Consider the following 24732-nt stretch of genomic DNA (forward strand, 5'->3'; position numbering starts at 1 on the left):
ACAAGAATCAAAAGGACTCGTTGAATGCTGGTTCTTCCCTTGTGTTTAGGCAAGCGACAATGATATAAGTTAAATTCGGTAAAATAAAAAAATAAAAACCTGTAAATTTAAATGAGTTATTTAATAATCATAAACCAAACATTATAGAGAGAATTTTCTTTTATGTTCCTTTTTGAATTAAACAGCGGTGAGAAGTTGAGCAACTGCTGCGACGAAAGCTGGCACGCAGAAATCACAACGACGACGAACTGAGGACTGCGAGTCGTACTTGTGAATGCCGGACTTTCTTTCATGTAGACGAGTGAGAAGTAAAAAACCCAGTGGTTTTAGTGAGCGGCTCGAAATGGATAAATCGAAAATTTGGAGTGAGCAGAGCAAGAAAAATAAGCAGCCTGTGTAAGTGGGACTCGCAAAAATGTAAACATGCACGTTTAACAACAAACCTCTTTGAGAAGCTGACATCGGTCCATATATGATAAAATAGTAAACGAAAATTAAATTGATTTTTAAGCCCTAATAACCTGGGTTACAAAATTAACAAACAAATTTTCGCCGACACTTCCCAGATTGTACCACTTCAGTGGCGTGCTGTACAAAAATGGACCCAAATTTCTATCAATTTAGTTGATAGTCAACTCAAAAAAATACTTCAGAAATGATCCTGACAATATTAGGAAAGAGGTAAAATAATATAATAATTGTCCTCTAATCAGCGACACATTTGGTCTAAATTTCTGTAGTAAAATTATTAACATTCAAAAGTTAATATAAAAAATCAATTTAAAATGGCTTAGATCCGTTAATAAAAATGATGATCCATATTCAAAAGTGTAATACAATAAAATAAATTATGACTTATTGAAAAGAGTCACAAGTGCAATCAGGAACACATTTGGTCCAAATTTCTATAGTAAAATTATTAACATTCAACACTATAATACAAAAAAATTTAAATGCATCAGTAATATTAATAATACAATAAAACCAAATTGTAATGTCTTAGATTTCTTAATAAAAATTATGAACCATACTCAAAAGTGTAATAAAAAAAATCAATTTAAAATGCCTTGGATTCGTTAATAAAAATTATGAACCATATTCAAAAGTGTAATACAACAAAAGATATAATGACTTATTGAAAAGTGTGACAACTGCAATCAGCGACACATTTGGTCTAAATTTCTTTAGTAAAATTGTTAATTCAAAAGTATAATAAAAAATATCAATTTAAAATGCCTTGGATTCGTTAATAAAAATGATATACATATTCAAAAGTGTGATACAACAAAAGATATAATGACTTATTGAAAAGAGTGACAACTGCAATCAGCGACACATTTGGTCTAAATTTCTTTAGTAAAATTATTAACATTCAAAAGTATAATACAAAAAAATCACACAAAGACAATAGAATCCTCTCCGGATTGCACGATTTCAGTGGTGTGCTGTACAAAAAATAAGCCAAAATTCCATCAATTTTGTTGATAGTCAACTCAAAAAAATGCTTCAAAAACGATCCTGACAATATTACGGAAGAGATGAAATAATATAATAATTGTCCTCCAATTGGATTTCTATTATGTCATTATATAATTCGGTTAATTAATTAGAGATATGCCCATAAAAATGATAAAAATATAATATAATTCCTACACAAGAAGTGTTTGTCGCTAATGTTAAAACAAAATTGAGATAGATATGATATTTATAAATAAATTAAATTAATGATAAGCAACCTATGATAACATTGGAATATCGCAGTATGAAAATCGCGTTGTTTTTTTTTAATTACCAACCGTGGTTATGGTTTTCAGATAATATAAAACTACAATTTCATTTATTTATTTATTCTGATGATTTTTTTGTGCGAAACATTAGCTGTTCTTCGTAGGTGTCTTCAGGAAAACTGATTTTGTTTCTTGGAAAGCTTGCAAACCCTGCGGGCCACCCTCTCGGCCGAGCCCCGACATCTTAAAACCTCCGAAGGGCGTCTGTGGTGTTATTATAAAATAACAGTTCACCCTGTGAAAAAAAAAAGCCAAAGAGATAATATTAAATAGGATGTTCGGTGGTTTATACAGAACAGTAGTTGTGGGATTCTTGCCATTCTGATCAATGGTAATTGTTATGTGCATAAGAATAATAAACGGATCAGAAGAGATCAGGCACAAGTAAATTCTTGATCTCTTTTATTGTTGGTTTATGTGGTTATGGTTTTATAATGTATTGAAACTTTTGGCATTAAATTATGCTGAAGAAAACTTCAAGGTAAGTCCGTAGTAAAAAATTTGCATTTCTGTTTTTTTTTTTTCGAAAAACAAAGGAATGGTAATAACATCGAAACTAGGACATTACAGGAGTTTCAAACCCTATAATCTGCACGCAATGGCCAAACCTGGCCTCCGTAAATAAATCAGAACCGGAGATATAAAATAAAACATTCGGAAAGTTTTTTTTTTCAATTGCATCCTTATTTTTCTCAATAATAACCAATAATAATTACTTATAATAACCAAAAAACAACATTTTTTGTACGTAGACTTGAACAACAAACATAATAAACACACAACTTCAGCTGTACTACGGTGGATGATGGATAAAATCAAAAGGAGTATGAATTTTTAAGTGAAACCACGAACATCTAAGAGAAAAAAGAGCTCCGATTGATCGAGCTCAACAATGTTTATTTTGTGTTTGCTATAAAAATTCGCATTCAAGGGTGTTAAAGAGTGCTTAAAATGAATCCGATTTTTTTTCTTTTTTTTAACGAGGGTTCGCAACAGCAGAGGTTATATCAACCTTCGGGGTGCCGGTGTTTTAAAAGAAAAGCCCATTTGTAAGTATGTCGAGTTGGAATGCAGAGCCGCTGGATTTGAACCCGGGACCTTTACCTTACAGTGATGAGCGCCGTGTCAACGCCTAAACCATTGCGGCCACCGACGCCCCTTAAAGTACGTTGATATACAGGGTATCAAATAACTAGTCCCCCCTGGTTTTCTCAAAAACTAAACCTAGAAAAAAATATGTTTTCTATTTTTTAAGAAAGTTAAGTTAAGAAATGAAATTTTTTGTTACCCTACATTTTGATATTGGGATTCATCAAGTTAATTCGATTTTATGAAAAATGGCGAAAACTATTTGAAAATCGGCTCATAAAAACGTTAGGTATCTTAAAAATAACATGATAAATCACATAATGAAAAAAAAATCGCCTCTGTTTTTCCATACTATCTTTGTAGTTGTCTTTTTCTATACAAATGTTTCTCTGTTTTATGTTTTTGTAAAAATGTTCTGTTTTATAAAAATGTAAAATGTTTCTATAAATAATTCTATATAATAAAGCAATTTAAATAAAACCATTTATTAGATCTTATTAAAAAAAAAGAGAAAACATTGTGTACAATCCATTATATTTCGTGGACCGATTGACCAAATAATTATTTCAATTAATTAATCTTTATGTAAGGTATTGGTTAAAATGAAATGTTGTAATATTTTGTATAAAATGACTGAATCAATGATTTTACAAAAATTTCACTCACGATTATACTCGTATAAATTTTATTATTATTATTATTATTCATAATTTATTATTTATGGTTTATGTTATATTGTAAATGAAGGAAAACTTAGAACTGTTGTAATAAATAAATAATTTCATTTTTTTATTGTGTTTCAACGAAATTTACTGTAATTATCTTTATTATTTTTTAATTTAAATAAATTGTTATGAAAGTGCTTTAATTCAAATAAAAAATATAAAGAAAAATGAATTTTTAGCTTAAAAACAATGACGAAGTTTCTTTTGCAGTTTCTGATTAAACGTGTTATTTTTGCAATATATAACATTTTATAAATTTAATTTCAAACGGTTTTCCCCATTTTCATAAAATCGAATCAACTTGGTTAAGCCCAAATGAAAATGTAAATTAGCATTGATAAAACAAACTATCTATTTAACTTTTTGAAGTTCTCCCCTTTAACTACTACCTGATCGTAAAATCTACCTAACCGACAGCTACTTTGAATTCATCAGTGGCTCCATTCTATCCGCCGGCTATCGCACTGATGCAAAGGCACCATAAGGAAGTACCTTAGGTCTCAACCTCCACACAATACCGCCGACAAGCTTACTCTTTCTTGCCACATATCTGAATCACACCGCCATCCGTTTCTCATAAAGATCCTGTCATCTCAAGCGGAAACCTGCAAACCTATGTCACGGGGCCGCTTTCACCCCTCGTAGAACATCAGACGCTTCCATCTAGTACAATAGTATCCCTCGCTAATGTGGTCTGCTGTCTTGGGCTGTACATTGACAAACGACGTACATTGAACCCTCACCCACGTGTCGAAAGTTAAGAAGTAAACAGACGCTTCAGACGTCTTAAAAAATTGCTGGACCAACGATCAAAACTGACTTCAAAATCAACGACTCATTAATATAACTATTTTGACGCCCATTTGGTCATATGGCATCGAATTTTGGGTTCAACTAAACGTTCCAACCTCCAACGTCTAATCCCTACAATCCAAAATCCTCAGAACCAATGTATGCTGCTTTGTAATATAATGTAATCCAATGCAACTTTGTATGTAACCGATCTGTCCCTGAAGTTGCGACAAACTCCCACAAGAAGTTACACAAACACAACCAGTCACACAAACTCTCAGGTCTGAAACCATTCATCCCGCACCCTTCCAAGTAATCACCCCCGATGGCTGAAGCATCGCGACCTCCTATGACATGGAAAATGATTAAAGCTAATATATACTAGTGACTGTTAATGAGAGTTGCTCTTTTTTCTTGTTTGTGCATATTTTTGTGTTAATTTATCGCGCTCTAAGATGTTTTCGAATTTACTTAAGAGCAGAAATTGACTCCTTAAATTTTTTTTAGGTTAAGTAGTTTTTGAGAAAACATGGAGGACACTAGTGATTTGATACTTTGTATAGTAAATGCATCAATTTTTTTCTTGTTTCCTAGGGTTTACTAAACTTCAAACCTAGATAACATTCGAGAAATTTCCTTAACTATCATATTATTATTAATCATGACCTATAAAATGTGCGTGTGCATGGAAAAGCTTACAAGTGGCTTTACAGAAGAATGCCCGGATTATGCAGTACGAAGGAGTTTCAAGTTCATTTCCTATTCCTGGCAACTCTTCGGGACCGGTTTCGGCAACTAAGGTCATTCCAGTCTCTCGTGAGGTCCATTGAGTACATGTGAACGAATACGATTTAAAATGACATCTATGAAGTTGTTTGAACTTTGTCGATCGTCAAATGATCAACTATTTTCACCTTAGCGTACATTGATTCATCGTGTAAAAAGTCTTCAATTTTGTTATATTATCATCGTTAGAGCGAAATATATTATTAAATTATAAACGACTTTAGTGAGAAAGTGCCATCATGGGATTTTCCACATTCTCCTATGAAAAGAGGTAGAACGTCGCTGAGTAAAACACACCGATGAACAACCTGCATGCAAGTTGACTTGTTGCTTTGTATTATTCAAGGTGATCATAGATTTTGCATTTTAAAACTTCATATAATTTATTGATCTGGATAATATAAAATTCAGGGTCAATGGAAAATTATTAGGACGTAAACAATTTTAAGAAGTATACATTAACTATAATTTTGACCAATATATCTAATATATGTACTAGATAATCCTAAAAATTGTTTTTGCATTTTCCATTTTTTTATGGTGTTAATGATCAATTATTGAGGCACAACACTCTCCTATATAATTCTATTACCTGTAGTGTGAGATTTGGTGGTTCCCGATCATTTTGGTCTGTGGTAGCAGTTTTAGACAGATGCGTTTCGGCTTCTCGTCAACTTCAGGGGTGGGTTTTGACAAAAATTGTTTTTAAAAACTAACGATGGCGAGAAGCTAAACCGTATCTGACAGACCAAAACGGCTTGACAGATGGAAAAATGTTCAGAAACGACCAAGATTTCACCAATGTCCAGGATTTTCAAAACTTCCAGCTTATTTTTCAACTTACAATTAGAGGTGAATAAATCACTTGATCATGTAATCTATAATGGATTAATTTTTTAACCCGATTTGTTTATTGCTTTTCGGCTTATCGAATTTCTGCTAATTCGACAAGGGTTCGGTAAAATTATTTCTTATTGGTTAATTTTTTTCTTCAATCACACAGGATTGCACACTGTATATTAATAAATGTATTAATAATATCTTACCAAACAGATCCAGCTCTGAGACCTTGTACAATGGTGTTGATCTCGTCGACGTTGGTTCCGAAGATGGAGGAAGCCAGTCCAAACTCTGAGTTGTTCGCCCTTTCGATGACCTCGTCGACAGTCTTGAACGACGTTACCTGCTGCACAGGTCCAAAAATCTGAGGGATTAAATAAAAAGCTAAATAAATAACATCTCGCAGTTTACAATAAGAAATAAGAAAAAGGGTGAGAAAACGGGAAAATACAATTCAATAAATAAGGTTTGGCGTGTCTACATCTGAAAGAAAATTCATTCATCAGGCTCGAGATGTAAACCTCAGAACCTTAATCTAAGATTTAAATAATACTGTAGCTATAAAAATAGATAAAATAAAATAATGCGTGTGCCAATGAAACTTAAATGGATTGTTTCAACTTATCGCGTCCTAAAACAAGCAACGTTAGCGTTCTTACGTTCAAGTCTTCACTGCCTTGTGAAGGGAATAATTTATTAATCAAAGCTTACCTCTTCTCTGCTAATGGTCATTTCATCCTTAACGTTTGTGAATAAAGTAGGCTCGACGTAAAATCCCGGCCGGTCGATTCGGTTTCCACCAACTTCGACGTGTCCACCTTCTTTTTTGCCTATTTCGATGTATTTCATCACGACGTCCAATTGATCTTGTGTCGCCTGAGTTTGAAATTTGTTATTGTTTGTTTCATATAAGCTTTACGTTTTGACTTACTTGTGGTCCGTGGTCGACGTCTAAATCAAAAGGGTTTCCGATCCGTCTCGCTTTGATCCTTGCCTTGCTCTTTTCGACGAACTCATCGTACAATGATTCGTGCACGAACGTCCTGGACCCAGCGCAGCAGCATTGACCCTTGAAGAAATGTTTATTAATTTTTAAATATTTGAATGATCCATAAATTACCCTACCATGTTGTGGAATGCAGCATAGTGTGCGTGTTCGACTGCTTCGTCGATGTTTGCCCCTTTCAAGATTATATTTGGAGATTTTCCCCCGAGTTCCAACGTCAGTCTTTTCATGTTGAGTGCGCCCTTTTCGTAAATTTTTTGACCGACCTGAAAGAAACAGGAAGTTAATTGAAGATATTTACTTTTGTATATACGACATTTACAGGTGTCGAGCCGGTGAAAGAGATTTTATTGATTTCAGGGTGTTCGGCGATTGCACTTCCTACGTCGCTGAATCCAGGGACGATGTTTACTACCCCAGGAGGTATACCTGCTTCTTTAACCAGCTCACCGAGATGCAGGGCTGCCAAACAAGTATGCTGTGACGGCTTCAAGACCATCGTGCATCCTAAACAACCCTTTATTAATGTTTTTTCCCTTATTTTACATGGCGGACAATACCTGCCGCGATGGCCGGTGCCAATTTCCAGGTAATCATGAGCAGCGAAAAGTTCCAGGCGGTTATGAGGCCGCAAATGCCCACAGGCTCCTGCCTAGTGTAAGCCATGAAGTTGCCGTCAATTTGTGCAGTGATCCCGTTGCCTTTATCAGCCATTCCTGCGAAATACCTCAAATTCCTCACAGCCCACGGCAGATCTCCTTTCAGAGTAGGTACGTAAACTTTTCCGCATTCGAGCGCTTCCAGGCTCTGCAAGTTTTATTTTATAAAAAATTCCTATAATACAAATCTTTATTGAAAACTTACAGAAAGTAAAACAGAGTCCCTTTCTAGAAGTTCGGCTAGTTTATAGATGAGTTTTCCTCTTTTCGCAGCGTCCAATTTCCGCCAGGGTGATCCCAGTTTGAAAGCCTCTTTCGCCGCTTCGACCGCGACGTCAACATCTTCCTGTTGATAAAATTCAAAAATTTTAGCTTTTCAATTGGCTTTAATTTTGTTTAACAATCACCTTAGATCCTCTCTGCAGCTGGGTTATTACTTCCCCGGTAGCAGGGTTTACAGTGTCGAAGGTCTTCCCTGACTTAGATTCAACCCATTCGTTATTTATAAAAAGCTGCAACCATAAAAATGTAAGATTGACACTATCATGAATCTTAATACATATTGCGATTCAGAAAAATAGCAATTTTTAATCTGACTTATCAAATAAACTAACACGAATTAGTAATTACGGTCAATGTTCCACAAATGACTTGAACTTAATTCATTAATCAAAGTGCTACTATAAAAAGTAAAAAGATACTTCAGTTCATTAATAAAACCATCTACTTCCAAACAATCGAGTACAAAGGAGTGGCAACAGATCGTTTATTGAATAACATTGGTGAGTTTTGAGGTCGTCGATCTCTCTGTGGATAATCGTTCAATGTGAACTTTGCCATCCGGTTTTTACCATTTAATATTGTTTAGTTTTGTTTTTCTGCTTGTCCACGCACAAACAATTCGTATGGGTTTTTCTACTGGCTAATGGGACGATTGTACTGAATCTACAATTGATTTAATGATCGTTTAAACAGTACTTCGACGTGGGTCCTCGGGATTTAGCATAACAGTTTAGTTGAAACCTTTACAGGAAAACAAAATAAAAATAGAAAATTGCACGTGTACAAAGATAAAATGAGCAGGTTAAACGCATGTAAACCCTTTTTAGTAAATTTCATAACAAACTAAAAATTGGAAGGAATTGAAACAATCTTACAAAATCTGGCACTATTTATTTTATTATTATTTTTATTTTTATGAAAGCTTATCTTAACTGTTCAAGAAAATTGGTTCATTTCGTTAATCAGGGTCAGAGATTATTTAGGAAGTGATCATGGTCAGCGTATAGCATGAAGTAAGAAAAAATGCAATATCTGTTAGACTGAAAGGTTCACTAGATGACTCAAAAATTTGAACAATTTAAGGTAAATTGCAAAAACGAATTCAATTTCGATTTTTATTTACGTTTTGTTCGAAAACAATGCAAAATAGTAGCAATTTCTCGACAGTTCTTATTGATTACTATATGGGAGTAAGAAAGAGATGTGAGAGAGAGAGAGAGAAAGAGAGAGAGAGAGAGAGAGAGAGTGAGAGAGAGAGAGGGAGAAAGAGAAAGAAAAAAAATACATAGAATTGCTAAAATTTTATCTGATCAATCAATGGCATTATGAAATAAAATACTTGAGAGGTACTACCTGGCCTGCTCCTCGTTGTTCAAGCATCAGTTTTCTTCCTATAGGTATATGCACTTTTTCTGTCAATATTGACTTTTTAGATTCGTGAAGAATAACAATATCGTTTTTTAATACGGAAAAAGTGGAGGAATTGTCTAGAAAGAGGAAGTAGTATGTAATTAATTGCAGTTAATCTACAATAGTAGTAGGCTTGAGGTACGCCCTTTTAGCACGTCTGAGTATGCTCTCAGCTAAATGTATTTTCGGAATGCCAAAATAAATTAGTTAGTTAATAGTATTTTAAAATTTAATAAATTTAAAATTGGAGATTTAGGGGTAATGGCGTTGACACTGCGCTCATTATTGTAAAGTAGAGGTCCCAGGTTCGAATCCAGCGGTCCTAAATTCGAACCTAACGTATTTACAAATGGGCTTACCCACGTTTAAAAAAAGTTGAAATTTTCAGGTTGGTAAAGTAGATTATAAATAATACGTTCGTAGTACGCTTATTTTCGAATTTATGGTAACGCATTGTTTGTGAAATATTCCTATTTCGAAAGAGGCGATATCGTCTAGCATACAAATCACCGTTTTAACATAAATTCAGCCTTTTCTAAGGGTCAACCGATAAACTATCTTAAGAGAAAAGTTATTTGCAATGAAAAAAAAAACCTGTTTAACCTTATCATATTCTTTGAAAATGACTGGAATAAAGAACAATATCTATTGACAAAAAGAGTATATAATCTATTTTGTAAAAAGAAAAAACTAATATAAAAAATTGTATGTAAAAACAAACTAATGTAATGTTGGATATCGATCAACTATTATATATTTTACCACAATAGATTAAAAAACCATCCCTGAACAATAACGCATTTTTTTAGAAAACCTGTAATATTAAATATATTTTTTTTAAATATGATACAATTTCAAAAAATGGCAATTTTTGAATATTTAGCTTTAAAATGATATGTCAGATTTTATCTGGATTATTCCCTTGTAGCCTACATATTTCAAACTCCAGAGTTTTAGCCGCACATATTGTTTTTCTTTCAGAATTTAGCCCAGCTTATCAAGAAAAAATTGAGGAAACGACAGAAACAGTGAAAAATCACTAAAATGTTGTTCAAATTGATTCAATTAGTCTGTAACTGGCTATCTTTCCGTCAGCAATTCAATCAAAGCTACGAAACATGGTTGAAAGTTAAATAAAATTGTAATTATTGTTATATGTAAGTTCTTCGAAGTAGTTTTCTAAGTTTTAATTTTAGTAAGAAAATTTAATTTTACTCAATAGTGAAAATTTTTCAAGTCTTAAAAAACACTCGTTAATTAAAATGGAATATGTTCAGAATAATTGTGTAACAAATTTAAAACAATACCAATTAATATCATAATTATTAAAATTACGTTCTATAAAATAGTTTTTTAACTTTTTATTTTAAGAAATAAATTTTAATTTTGCTCAATAGAGACAGTTTTTCAAATCTTAAAAAACACAGGTTAAATAGAATGGAATGTGTTCAGAATATTTTGGTAAAAATGTTTTATTTTCTTCATTAATTTTAAACTTTAATTTACAGTGGCCTTAGCGATTATTTCAAATCTTAAAAAACACGTTAAACAAAATACAATGTTTTCCAAAACTGTGTGATAATGTTGCCTTTCCTTGATTAATTTTAAACTTTAATTTACAAAGGCCATGGTGATTATTTCAAATCTAAAAAAAAACACTGCTGAAAGAAAATGGAATGTTTTTAGAATAATATATAAAAATGTTACATTTGATTAATTTTAAACTTTAATTTATAACGGTCTTAGCGATTACTTCAAATCTTAAAAAACCACTCGTTAAATAAAATGGAACGTTTTTAGAATAAAGTGTGAAAATGTTAGATTTTCTTGATTAATTTGAAACTTTAATTTACAGATGGTCTTAGCGATTATTTCAAATCTTAAAAAAAAACACTCGTTAAACAAAATACAATATTTTACAATACTGTGTTATAATGTTACATTTCCTTGATTAATTTTAAACTTAAATTTACAATGACCATAGTGATTATTTCAAATCTTAAAAAGCCCTCGTTAAATAAATTCGAATGAATTTAGAATATTTTTCTAAAAATGGTATATTTCCTTCATTATTTTTAAACTTTAATTTATGATGGGCTTAGTGATTTTTTTCAAATCTAACAAAAAAAGGCTAAAAAATGGAATGCTTTTAGAATAATATAAGAAAATGTTGCATTTGATTGATTTTAAACTTTAATTGACAATAGCCTTAGCGACTATTTCAAATCATAAAACAAACACTTGTTAACTAAATTAGAATGTTTTTATAATAATGAGGGAAAATGTTACATTTCCTTGATTTATTTTAAAATTTAAACTTAGTAATTTTTTCAAATCGTAAAAAGACACTAGTGAAATAAAATGGATTGTTTTAGGATAATTGTATAAGACTGACTATATATATTTCCGACTGACTATATATATTATACGACATATATATTTCCTTGATTAATTTTATATTTTCATTTACAATGCTAAGTAAATATTTTATGGTCAAAAATCACGACTGAAACCGATTTAAATTAAATAATAAAGGTAAGATTTTTGAATTAAATTAAAAATGACCTTAGTGCATGGTAGTTTCGGCGTCCTGTGTGGCTCAGGGATCTGCGAGGCGAGAAACCTTTGCTGCAAAGTTTGTTTGACGGTCTGTGGGACCCTGAGCACCGTCTTGTACATGTTTGACCCTTATCTTCTGAACTGGGCTAAGCCAAAAGCTTTTTACTTATATAAACTCCGTCTCCCACCTTTTACTTAAAAAAGGGGTGATATGATATTTTTTTCGGTCGTTGGGACAGTTTGTAAAAGAAAATTAGGTTTTCATGAAATAGTACACTTTCACAAAATGAATATCTAAATTTGAAACGTTTCAAAACGGTTCTGTTTACATATTTACCTACTAGAAAAAATTCTGAAAGACATTATTCTATTAATAACAAACCTGTAGCATTATGCCAAATATAAGAATAAAATTACTGTAAAAATATTCAATAATAAAGAATGTCGAATTACAATTTGCAAAGTAGGAACAAACCCCTCCATCATTCAGTAGGTCAATTTTCTTCTCTCTTTTTTTGTAAAAAAAAAGCGATATCAATGATACATCCTATTACAGAGGAATCTCGTGCATAGACAGTATCGTCAAGATTTTTTCTGGGCTTTTACTTCGTCGGTTGGAAGTGTTCGTCACCTCTAATGAACATCTTTGGGAATCTCAAGCTGGTTTTTGACGAGGGTACTCAACAATAGATAACATTTTTGTTTTACTTAATATCATAAAATTAAGATTGATGAAAAGAAGACAAAAACTCTATTGCTTCTTTGTCGATTTTAAGGCAGCTTTTGATCGTGTGGACAGGCAAGCACTGATATTAAAACTTTATAAACTTGGCATATCTTCTAAATTAATCCATATAATTAAGTCCGTTTATGACAAAGCATCTCATCAGTGCGGGGGAAAACAGGCGTTTCAGACTAGTTTCACGTGGCATCAGGCGTAAGGCAGGGCTGTATTCTTAGACCCCTTCTCTTCTCTATTTTTGTTGATGATTTACCTACCTATTTGAATGCAGGAAACAAGGTTAGTAGCTCGTATGTAAAAGCCCTCATTTACGCAGACGATATGGTCTTGCTTGCGGATAACGTTTCCTCTCTACAACAAAATATTAATAGCCTGGCGAAATACTGCGACATATGGAACCTAACCGGTAATTTACAAAAACTGAAATTGTTTTTAGGAGAGGAGGCAGACTAGCCTCGAAAGAAAAATGGAATGGTAAAGGAACTCCTATCGAAGTAGTAAATCAGTACAATTACCTCGGTGTGACGCTAACTTCCTATTTGTCGCTCAATACTCACTTTGTGCAAAACGTCTCGGCAGCAAAATTTGCGCTTAATACGATGTGTCCTGGGTTCATGATGCATGATCTGGTCCATTTATTTTCCAAATATAAAGTGGTTAATGCGGTTTGCCGTTCCATTCTCACGTACGGATGTCAAGTTTGGGGTTTTCAACCTTAGGATCAGTTGGAAAAATCATTGAGATGATTCATCAAGCAGTTGTTTGATCCCTTATTTCTGCACACGTTAAACTCCATTTTATATGGTACAAAACCCTAAAATTCTCTGGTCACCGCTACACGCAAATTACATCTTAGGAGATAATAAATAAAAATATTTTCTGGTATGAGCACTGGAGTTCCTTGCCAGATAGATATCCTTTTTTTCGATTCTCTCGAGACAACACTTCCGATTGGATGGCAGAATTCGAGAGCATTCTTTCCAATATAAGGTCTAGCGATAAGAAGAGGTTTTTGGAGCAAACGTTGACAACAGAGAGGTTTCTTTTGTACGAGAAGCTTGACCGAAATCTCTATGTGTTCTGCTTGACGAATTAGAAACATGGAAGAACACAACAACTGAGGGATCTCGGCTGGCTTTTCAAACTCCGAGGAGAACTTCTGTTCCTTAACTTTCTACCCTCTTGATAAGCTGCCAGAGGGATACAGAAATGTGCTTTCTGTGCAATACAAGGCAAAAGGAAACCATAGTGCACTTTTTTGCTAAATGTACAATTTTGTCCGAGATGCGTGCTTCTTATTTGAGTAGTGCTACAATCTCGAAAGGAAGCCATTCAAATTTTTAAATGAGGTATTACCGCTGGGAACTGGTGCAAGAGTTATAGTTTTAATTTATTGGAAAAAAGTTTTACTTAAATTAATGGTATATCTTGGTCTGTGGTCACCAGATTATTTTATTTTTACTTTTATTATTATTTATATATTATTTAAAAAAATTTTTTTTTTTGGTTTTTGTTTTCTTTTTCTTTCTAATTATGTTATAAAACACAGGGAATATTATTATATTTTATTGGCTATTTTATTATCCTTTTTAAATATTTTATCAGTAATCTCGACTCCAAGCAGATGGATATTCCATTGCTGTAAATACTTATGTTTTTTTAATATGGTATATAATTGTCAAATAAAGTATTATTATTAAATTCATTAGATTTCGTGGTCCGATTAACCAAATAATATCTTTCAGTTAATTAATCTTTATGTAAGACATTGGTGGAAATGAAAAAGTCAGTGTTACGAGCGGGATTCGAACCCACGACCTTCGGCTAAATACGCCGCTGCTCTACCACTTGTGCTATCGTAACTTCGATCCACTCGGACGCCAACTTCCCATCTCCACCCAACCTTTCGAATTTGCAACGTTGCAACGAAAGTGTGAAAACCTAGATTCATCGAAGTAAAGACTATTTATGTGTGAACAAACAAGGTCTTAAATTTTCTGGGTTATAAAAGTTTATTAAAGATGTCAATTAAAAAAACTGGTTCGAATCGTTATTATACGTTATTATCTTTTGGCTCATTTCAAAATCAAATGTTACCATCCCGTCAGGGCCAAAATTACCAATTAGTGCACAAATTTACGATTTATGAGTTCTAATAATTATTTTTGTTCATGGTAATGAAATAATTTGGGCTTTATCTCTTTACGTTTTAGATTCGTGTCACCTGGTTAGCAGATCTAACAGACTTAAAGAGCTTTTCCAAGATAGAATTTTTCAATCGGATCTGTTAATTTTTTTAAATCCCTTCTATTAATTATTTTGGAACACGCTCATCAGTCCTTGGCCGACTGCGGCCAGTTGGGAAAAACTCATGAGCAAACATCTAATTGGCTTGTCATTAGGCAAATTTCTTCCAATTGGAATTGCAAAACTTAAATAATACACTTTGACGCTGTTAGCAGATGTGTCAGTGATTCGGTTTAATTGGCTCTAAAAACTTGGTGATTACTATTGGCTTATTTAATTTATATTAATTTAGTACTAGAGGAAGAACTTGATTCACTTTGGCCAATGATTTTAATACCCCATTTATTCAATTATCACAAATTAATATTGTATAACAACATAATAATATAAATATATTTTTTTTCTAACGATAAAAAATATACAACTACAAAATAATTTGTGCATATATTGAGAGAGAGAGAGAGAGAGAGAGAGAGAGAGAGAGAGTCAGAGAGAGACAGAGAGAGACAGACAAAGAGACAGAGAGAGGGAGAGAGAGACAGTGAGAGACAGAGAGACAGAGAGAGGGAGAGAGACAGAGAGAGACAGAGAGAGGGATTGAGACAGAGAGAGGGAGAGAGACAGAGAGACAAAGAGAGACAGAGAGACAGAGAGAGGGAGAGAGACAGTGAGAGACAGAGAGATAGAGAGAGGGAGAGAGACAGAGAGAGACAGAGAGAGAGAGACAAAGAGAGACAGAGATAGAGAGAGACAGAGAGCGAGAGAGCGAGAGTGAGAGAGAGCTGTTAAAGTAGAGAAATTTTTATAAGCAACATATTATTAAAATAATTATTTAAAAGATTACATAAAAACTGTATGCTGCTGCCAGTAATTTGTGCTAATCTGTTTTTGTTTATTTTTGTAACGAACAACAAAAACAACCAAACAAAGCGTTTAAAAAAAATCTTACTGATGCCAAAAAAGACTAACATTAATTGTTTCTAATTTATAGACAACAACCAAACAAAACAAATTACCGTGTTGACTAACGGTCAAGTAAACAAAAAAATTAAATTACTGCATAAAAATAATCTTTCTTCTAAATAAAAAACCTCACAAGTAAAAATAAAAAATTAAATGTATAAAAACATTAATAACAATACGAAACGAACGAACTGTGCATTTTACACATCTAAACAAGTTAATTATTTTTCCATTGAGAATTTTTCCTCTATGTAAATTTTGTCAGGCGACCTTCATAAATGTCTTTTCCCCCTTTTCCTTATTTACATAGTTTCGTATTTGTGTCCATTTACCCGTAAATAAATCTGATATCACCTATATTTCTGTCTTGAAAATTAATTTATTAAACCTATATTTCTGTTGTCAAATATGCGAAACATTATTTTCATTATGTATTTGTTTAATTGTCACATTTACATTATACATAAATGCATTTTCATCGATTTACAATATCCATTAATATTAATGGAATCATTTGAATTCTACTACTGTCTACGTAATATTTTATGTTCATTTATGTTAATGATTTTTTGTAATGACAAAAAATAAACAATAATTTATTACAAATAAATACTTTTAAACTATACTTCTTTGCTGTCAAATACAAATTATACAAAATAATTTGCATTTCAACGATTAGAAAAGTTAGTATATTGATACTTTTTTTATACACATTAATTTTATTTACATTGATGCTAATTTCTTTATTTTGAGGTGGTGGAAGTCAATACGATCTCGGGAACATTATTAAGAAAATCATTACAATAAATGTTTTCAATTAGCTACTTAGAAAAAATTAAATAGCTATTCCGAATTACGGAACTTGGGAAAATTGGGTCACAAGGTCAGGGCGATAGTTTTTAATTCTATTTGGCTAGATCTCGTCTGACTGGTTGTTCCACTGGCAGGAAGTTGCGAAATAGTTATACGCGTATTTTCTAATTCAAAGGGAATAAATCCGATGACCGAAGGGTTAAATAATGAGATCAAGTGGCTGTTTACCGATTTTTTTAATATTTTATTTATTTATTTTTGTTTGGTAAAACTGTCACAATATTTTATTTTAAATGTAAAATTTAAGTTGCGTTTGGATTTATCCCATAATAATTCTATATAGCTTATGCTGTAGAATGTGGCTAACTATGAGCTTAATTCAGGAAGACTTTTTGTGTGAAAAATAAATTGGGTGGGGTTTAATTTTTTCTGTTAAGTATTAATATTTTAACATTAAGTATATATATTAATAATGCAATTATGCTTGCTAACGTATATAAAGACAAGACGAGCAAGTGATCAGTGCAATGATCATCTACCAGATTATTGATTTATCAATCGATATTTCAGATCGAAATATGCATAGAGTATTTAAAAAAGTACTATTACAAATAATACGAAAGGCGAAGTTTTCAAATAGTTTGATTTTTATAGCACCTCGTGGTCCGCCTGTTCTCGCCTTATCGCACGATCTGGATCGTCGTCGTCTTTTATTTCAAGGATCATCAACCTGACAAGAGATCTATTGACCGTCCAGCAACCCGCGTCAACAAATAAAGGACCAAATACGGCCGACCGTCCAGAATGGAAACTTGAACTTTTGACATTTCACGGAAGAATCCCCTGGGCCCGCGACTTCAGCAACAACTTATCACTTGCGACACGTTAGTGCCGGTGGATTTTCGAAATTCACAGTTGCGAAAAAAAAAATTTTTAACTTACAACTGTGCATTTTTACAAATAGCTGCAAACGCATAATCGTCGGTTCATTTAACAAAATCCTCAGCGAATGAATAATGATCGTTTTAAGATTTGAAAAGAAAAGAAGCTGATTTTTGTTACAAAAAATATTTTTAAGTTAATAACAATCAAATGAATATAAACAATACATTTTCTATGCGAGGTACACATCCGTGCAATAATATATTTATTATGGAATACAAATGACCATCCACAAGGTAGTTAGCTATGAGGCACAAAAACGAACTAGGTGATAGTAGATCTAAATAGTAGAAGAATGTAGCAAGAAAACGGGTTTTCTCACTACTACGTTGGGACTACGATTGTAAAAATCGGAAAAATGGACTTGTTAATTTTTATACACAAGAAAAATCTCCTCGCTACATACTTAAATTTAAAAATGGAGGTCGTTTTTAAAATTTTCGTTAAATTATCCAAAAAATGAATTCTGTACAGAAGCCTCTTAGCCAAACTGATAGCTTCTGTTGGCACAAACTTAGAAAATTTGAACATTAAAAGACCTAACAATTTCAAAAATTCGGAACGATATATTTCCTGGAGATTGAAAAATTCCACAATTCTTGCGTCATTAATAAGCTTTCAAATGGGATGCTTGTTAAGACAATTCTTGTCGCTTTTTAGCTACGTCAGAACATTTTTCTTCATGAAGTGCTCAACTATCACTTCTCCCTATTAAAATAAATCACATTGATCATGAGGAGTGTATGTGCAGCGTGCATTTCTGATCGTTACTCATGTTATAGGGGAATTATATAAGAATATAAAAACTCATCACAAACCAATCTTAAAAGAAAACCGGAATCTCTTAGGGTTAAGTTACCTCAAGCTCTTTGGTGAGTTACTTATTTTAAGTTACAAGTCAAGGTTAAATAATGATTATATTGAACTGTGATCATTTTGCAATGTAAATGTTCCATAAGGATTGGATTTCTCAGGCGTTCCATTCCTGCATCATCAAACCGTTGTAGACGCCATGTCTTCCTCCCTCGAGCTAGGCTGTTCCGTCACATTCTACGATGTGGTTCAGGCCTTTGATCTGGTGTGCCACCTGGCCTTGCTGTCACTGCTTAAGGTCATCCTCCCATCAGCCTGTTACCTGATCCTGAGGCTACTTCGATGACCGGTAGTTTGGTGTTAGCGAAGGAAATATTTCATAATACTATCCTATCGATTTCGGTGTCCCACAAGGTAGTTTGTTAGCCCTGTCCCTGACACTTCTTTTCTTGCCTTTGCTGATGACACACCAATTCTCTCCTCTCACACTTCTCTTAATCTGGAGGAACAACGTTATTTAATGGAACAGTACAGAGCTAAGGGAATTAAACTAAACATCAATATATTAAACCTTACTTTCACCCTCTACAATATACTGAAATAATATTCTTCTTACTACTGCAAACCACGTGCCATTCTTGGGAATGAATATATCTCGACGAAGTCCGCATATAAGAAGTAAAATGCTAGAAATGATGAGGATATCCCAAAGTCTTTTCAAAAGTACTTGACAAAAGATCAATTACATTCACTAACAAACACTAATGTACAATAGTATTTTAAAACTGATCTGGACTTATGGAGTGAAACTTTGGGGTAAGTTTGGCGTTCCGACATACAACGAATCAAAACATCCCAATCCAAAATCCTAGAAATATCCTAAATGCTCCCTTCTACGTATCGGATAAAACCAATCTCAACGATCCTATAGTACCCTCCGTGCGCTCTCTCTTTCTCTAGAACACAAGAACTCAAGAAGGTACAGGGGCAGGACTATCCTGGAATCAAATAGTCAGAATCCATGGGAAAATACACCAGAATCTTCCAAGCTGAGATTCATGCAATCGAGAGATGTACTCAACTCAAATTGACTAAAGGGTACAAAAACAAGAACGTAGCAATCATGTCAGATAGCCAAGCAGCCATCAAAGCACAAAGCTAAAATATCATTAGTTCAGAGATGGTGTTGAACTACAAAACCAAATATTAAACATATTAGTCACGCAGAATAAAGTCAGCCTCTGCTGGATCCCAGGACATGTTGGAGTAGAAGGCAACGAGAAAGCGGACACCCTTGCAAGGAAAGGAGCTGCTACACCGCTGATAGGACCTGAACCCTTTTGTGGCATAGGAACCCACACTATCAATGAGTATCTCAGACAGAAGGACAAAAAGAAAATGAAGAAACAAAGGAATTCACTCATTGGACACAGGCAATCTAAGAATCACCTAACAAACTTCGGAAGAAAAGAAATTACAGAATGTGTCAAAGGAAACAAGAATGAACTGCGAATCCTGATAGGATTCCTAACAGGACACTGCAAGCTAAATGGGCACTTAAAGAAGATTGGCATAATCCAAGACGGCACATGCAGATTGTGCAAAGAGGCAGAGGAGTCTACTGACAAACTGCGGTGCTATACTTGCCCGCAGGAGGAAGTGCTTTGGGATGTACTATGTGACCATTGAAACTGGGCCTATTAATCAAGTTCCTTGGTGAAATAGAACTCCCCGGTGTGCTTTAGGCACAGAACGGAGGAAACAATAGCTTTTAAAAGGTGCAGTATATTATACCCCGACTATTACATCTACATCTACATCTACCCCCCTTGCGCAATACCTTCCTACGAAGATATCGTAAGTTCCAAAAATCACTTGGTCATTAAACCCACTCATCGACAGCTCTCATCACGCCGAATCCCTACACAACTTCCAAGTAGGCTAAAGAGGAATGGCCCAGAGAACTCCTGTATATTGAAGATAGTGAAAGTGAATTGTAATGCAAGAAATTTGGAGTGATACCAATGGGTAGCATTTTTTCTGTTTCTTCCATTCTTGTTCACCATTGCTTGTTACCTAAAAGTGAGTAACTACTTGTAATATACAACCAAAATTTAAAAAAAAAGAAAGGGAGAAGGCTCTTATAATTGTTATGTGTATATCCACAATTCTCGGATTTCTTGTTTCGATACCTTTCTTTCTTATTTCTATACCTTAAAACATGCTGACAGATTGATATAAGCTGTACTAATTGTTCCCATTTAGGGATACCAAATATTTCTGGTAGTTCGGTGTGCTTAATAAACCATTTGAATCTGAATTCTTTCAGTACTGGGCATGTCCCCAAAAAGTGATACATTTTACACGTCTCCTCTGTTTCATAAAGCACAACACCTCCTTTCATCTCCATTTGCACAGTTATTATTCCCCAGCAATTCATGTCTTGATTTTAAAATAACTGACATAAATAGCAAACCATTTGCATCAGTTATATATTAGCGCGCACTATATAAATGTATACAAATATCTTTTGAACTGAGATGAAACATTGATTGCCTTCCTTGTTCTAAATCTTTATTCACTATTCGAACTCGGGACCTTTACCTTACAGTGATGAACGCCATGTCAACGCCAAATGTTTGATGAAAGTTGATTCTTAAAATGTAAAATTCAGAGGAAGTCGGTTTATTATACCACTGAGGGTTTGATATTCCCACCCCCATTTCATTAACAATATGTCCTAAATATTAAACTGTCAAAGTAGATAACGGCGTAAATCATTAGAAATTGTTTGAAAATCCTGATGAAGGGTATATATTCATAGAAAGTTTCGACAAAGGTACTGATTTTCTTTCTTCCTAATTCGCCTGATCCATGTTTTTTACATTAAACATTATTAACACAGTTAAATGTTATTTAAATAGCTTTTTAAAATATAAAATACTTACGTTCCGGTTACTTTGTTTTGATTCAAAGCGACTTCTTGCAATTGAGCTAAAAAGTGATTAATAAAGAAATAAATTCGTACGACGGGATTATTGTGTATATTTGTGCTTGTATATCCAAGGATACATTGCCGAGTTTTGGGTTTTGACAAATATTCCATACTGATCATGATTAAGGTACTAGAAGAAGAAATTTGTTAAACAAGCAAATAGCAATAAAATATATTGGTACTATAAAAAAGACCTGCGGCAATTCTTATTGAGTCTCCTCCATGGTTGGAGTGGAGTCTTAACCCACGTTTTCAATTTAAATTTTTTTACTGGATCAAATACAAACAGAGCCTAAGGAAAAAAGTAATAGACTCATTAGTTTTTTTCTCAATTTGGAAAATAATGTTTAATGATTTTGTTCCTTTCGTGACAATGCACGCCATTTGAAAAGAATATCTTTAAAAACAGTGAAGGTTATTTTGTTAATTGCTCTGTTGCGTGTATAACTGTGTTTTTTTATTTAGTTGACCAAAACGTATATATTTAAATGCTGAGTTTAAAAGAACGTCATTTATATCTGATTAGGAGAATCACGACTGCTTAAAATTGAAATGGGTTGCACGTCATTATCTTTGTTATCAAAGTTTTGTGACGTAGCAAAATTTGCTCCACTTTAGGCATAAAAAACTTTTCAATTAATTTACTTACTGTTCGGGATTTATGTGTTATTCCGAATTCAAAGAGGAAATCTTGTTCAAGGCGGAAATATAAATCTCAATGTTGTTTGTAAATTAAATATGGATAAGAATCTTATGAATCTAACCAAACTAATTAATAATATGGAAAAGCCAAATTAGCTGAAACAACCTTCATTAAACTTGCAAATGAAACTATGCTTTAAAATTATAAAGTAAATTTTGTACAATGATAATATATATTTTTATGCAAAAGTTTTTCAGTAATTCGATTTTATCCCTGCTGTGTGTTGAGCAATGTTTATTTAGTTATTATTGTCTACACATTCTTTAAAGGAAGTAGCTAAGGTGATTTTATTCACCAGTTTCGTTGGAATTCTCGTATTTTTATAAGGTGTTTAGCCAATTTAGATTGGAATAAAAAATAGACCCTCAGAGGGTTCTCGTCTCAGGTTTGAGCAGGAGACGAGGGATCGTCCTCACCCGACCGAGGATTGGCCATACGCGGTTGACACATGGCACCTGCTTTTGGGCCAAAGCCAGAGAAAGGTTGCTCGATGTGTCCCACATAATAGAGTCGTGTCATGCCTTGGCTCCATACAAAGAGCGTGTAGGCATGCCGCCGGACTTAAGAAGAGTTCTCGAACACGGGCGAGTTTCAGTCCCCTGTTCCGCTTTTTAGGGGAAATTTTGATTGTATATAATATGTCTTATGTGTTGTGTCTGTATATTTTGTCTGAGTGCATGTATTTATTAGCGTGAATGGCGAGGTGTGAGGGTGAAATATTACGTCATCATCGCCTCTCGAACGTTGAAAGCGTAAGAGTGTGTGTTCGGGGACGATGGCGAAATATTTATAAAAGTGCTCCATCGACCCCAATTTAGTTTAGTTTAAGAATAGATCGGTGGAGGAATATCAAGTACTCCACCGACCAAACGGAATGAGTACTATATGGATGTATTTAAGTGTATGAATGTAATGTTTGAAAGGGTATAGAATATAGAATACAGACTTAGTTTGGGGCTGAAATGACCTAGATGTCCGAAGCCCCAGTCAGAAAAAAAAATATAGAGCATTTTCGTAATTTCATTGCGTTTTATTACCTACTGCAAAGGGAAATATCGCAGATCAGACTGATAGGAAAATTTGTGATGTGTATCGTGATGACACTTTAGAATAATGCGGGTTAGTTTGCTCGGTTCATAAGCGGAAATTTTGATTTAGAAGACACAGTCTGTTGAACTTTACCTAACGATGACCACATTTAAGCTTTTATCGTAAATAAACCACACCCAACTACATGAAATCGCACAGACAATTAACATATATTGTATAAGTGTTTCTGGGAGCAGATGGATAATTTCCGGAGTGATGGGTTTCTCAAATGTTGACTTAGAGGAATTTATTAGACCTGATCTTTATCTGCAAATCTCTCCTAAAACGCAATGTCAACGACCCATTTTTAATAAGATAGATAAATGGGAATGAAAAACTCCTTTTCAGCAATGTTCCTGGGGGAAAATCCTGGGGAAAACTTAACGATCCACCGTTCAGTTCTTCAAAAGCCGGATTACAACCCCAAAAGGTAAAGTGGTATTGCTTTATTGTGAGTTTACCACACCAAACCAAACGCAGATTTCAGTATACTGGTTGTCCCAGCTAAAGATGATCCGCTGATAAATTTATCATTTTTATTGATATCAAAAATTTGCAACTATAAACCCCGTTAATTTCTCAACAGTATCTAGTCAAAAATTATATCTCCACGCATTGCGTATCTGCGCAAATATGCGCAATTGCCATCAACTTTCTTATTTTAAATAGAAAACCCTAATTTTTCTTACAGTTTTGATTTCTACCAAAAAATTTCAGGAAAAAATTATCGATTTTTTACGCCAAACAGAAGTCTCGCATAAAATGCGCACTGATGCGAAATTCGAAAATTGCGCATAAGCTATTTTAACGCGAATATCAAGTGTGGCACATGATTAAAAACTCTTTAATGCTGAATCATGAGGTACTATCAGTTTCTGTAATACGGTGCCAGATTTCAACATGAAAGAAATTCCCCGTTTTTGTAATTGTGTTTATTTATTAATTATACATCGATGTAAATAAATGAAAATTTTATTTCAAAAGTGTTGCACAGGCTTCAACAATTCTTTTTTTGAGTTCCTCACTGTTCGAAATAGGAGATAACTCAGCATTGTACACCTTGTACCTCAAGTAACCCCAGATATGAAAGTCCATAGGTGTCAAATCTGGTGAGCGTTAAAAAAATCTCTGGAAGAGTCAATTTTTTTCATGAAATATTTCGTAGAATTCATATCTGTAATAAAAATTAGGGGTTACTTTTTAAAATAAGAAGGTTGATTGCGCAAAAATATAATTTTTGAATAGAAACTGCTGAGCAATTAACGGGGGTTTACCGTTTCAACTGTTTGATATTACTATAAATGATAAATTTAAGACGGAGGTGTCATCAAATACTGGTACACCCTGTATACTGCACACTCTTGGCATAAGAAGGAAGATAGAAGGGGCGTAGATTGCCGCAACGGTTTAGGCGTTGACACTAAGGGAAAGGTCCAGGGTTCGAATCCAGCTGCCTTGTATTCAAACCCGACATATTTACAAATAGGCTA

The 24732-nt window shown here is 33.6% G+C and overlaps 1 protein-coding gene and 1 long non-coding RNA gene across 2 annotated transcripts in view; both read right to left on the reverse strand.

Annotated features, from left to right (window-relative positions):
• Positions 1 to 1831: 1831 nt before the first annotated feature.
• LOC106662070 (aldehyde dehydrogenase, mitochondrial-like) lies at positions 1832 to 12075 on the reverse strand. Its single transcript, XM_014385875.2, has 10 exons — positions 11942 to 12075; positions 8092 to 8196; positions 7890 to 8030; positions 7586 to 7832; positions 7348 to 7532; positions 7145 to 7291; positions 6951 to 7088; positions 6731 to 6895; positions 6226 to 6383; positions 1832 to 2022 (listed from the first exon to the last, which is right to left on the reverse strand). The coding sequence occupies exons 1-10, from the start codon at positions 12053 to 12055 to the stop codon at positions 1875 to 1877; spliced, it is 1548 nt and encodes a 515-aa protein (XP_014241361.2). The 5' UTR covers positions 12056 to 12075; the 3' UTR covers positions 1832 to 1874.
• An 8182-nt stretch (positions 12076 to 20257) lies between these two features.
• Positions 20258 to 24732, reverse strand: part of LOC106662278 — a 35814-nt gene continuing 31339 nt past the window's right edge. Inside the window, exons 4-6 of the long non-coding RNA XR_001339867.2 lie at positions 21645 to 21742; positions 21404 to 21580; positions 20258 to 20531 (exon numbers count right to left, since the gene is read on the reverse strand). This is a non-coding gene — a long non-coding RNA (uncharacterized LOC106662278). The remainder of the gene's footprint in view (positions 20532 to 21403; positions 21581 to 21644; positions 21743 to 24732) is intronic.

The sequence above is a fragment of the Cimex lectularius genome, unplaced genomic scaffold, assembly GCF_000648675.2.
Source record: "Cimex lectularius strain Harlan isolate CLEC.00 unplaced genomic scaffold, Clec_2.1 scaffold132, whole genome shotgun sequence".
Taxonomy (NCBI): Eukaryota; Metazoa; Arthropoda; class Insecta; order Hemiptera; family Cimicidae; genus Cimex; species Cimex lectularius.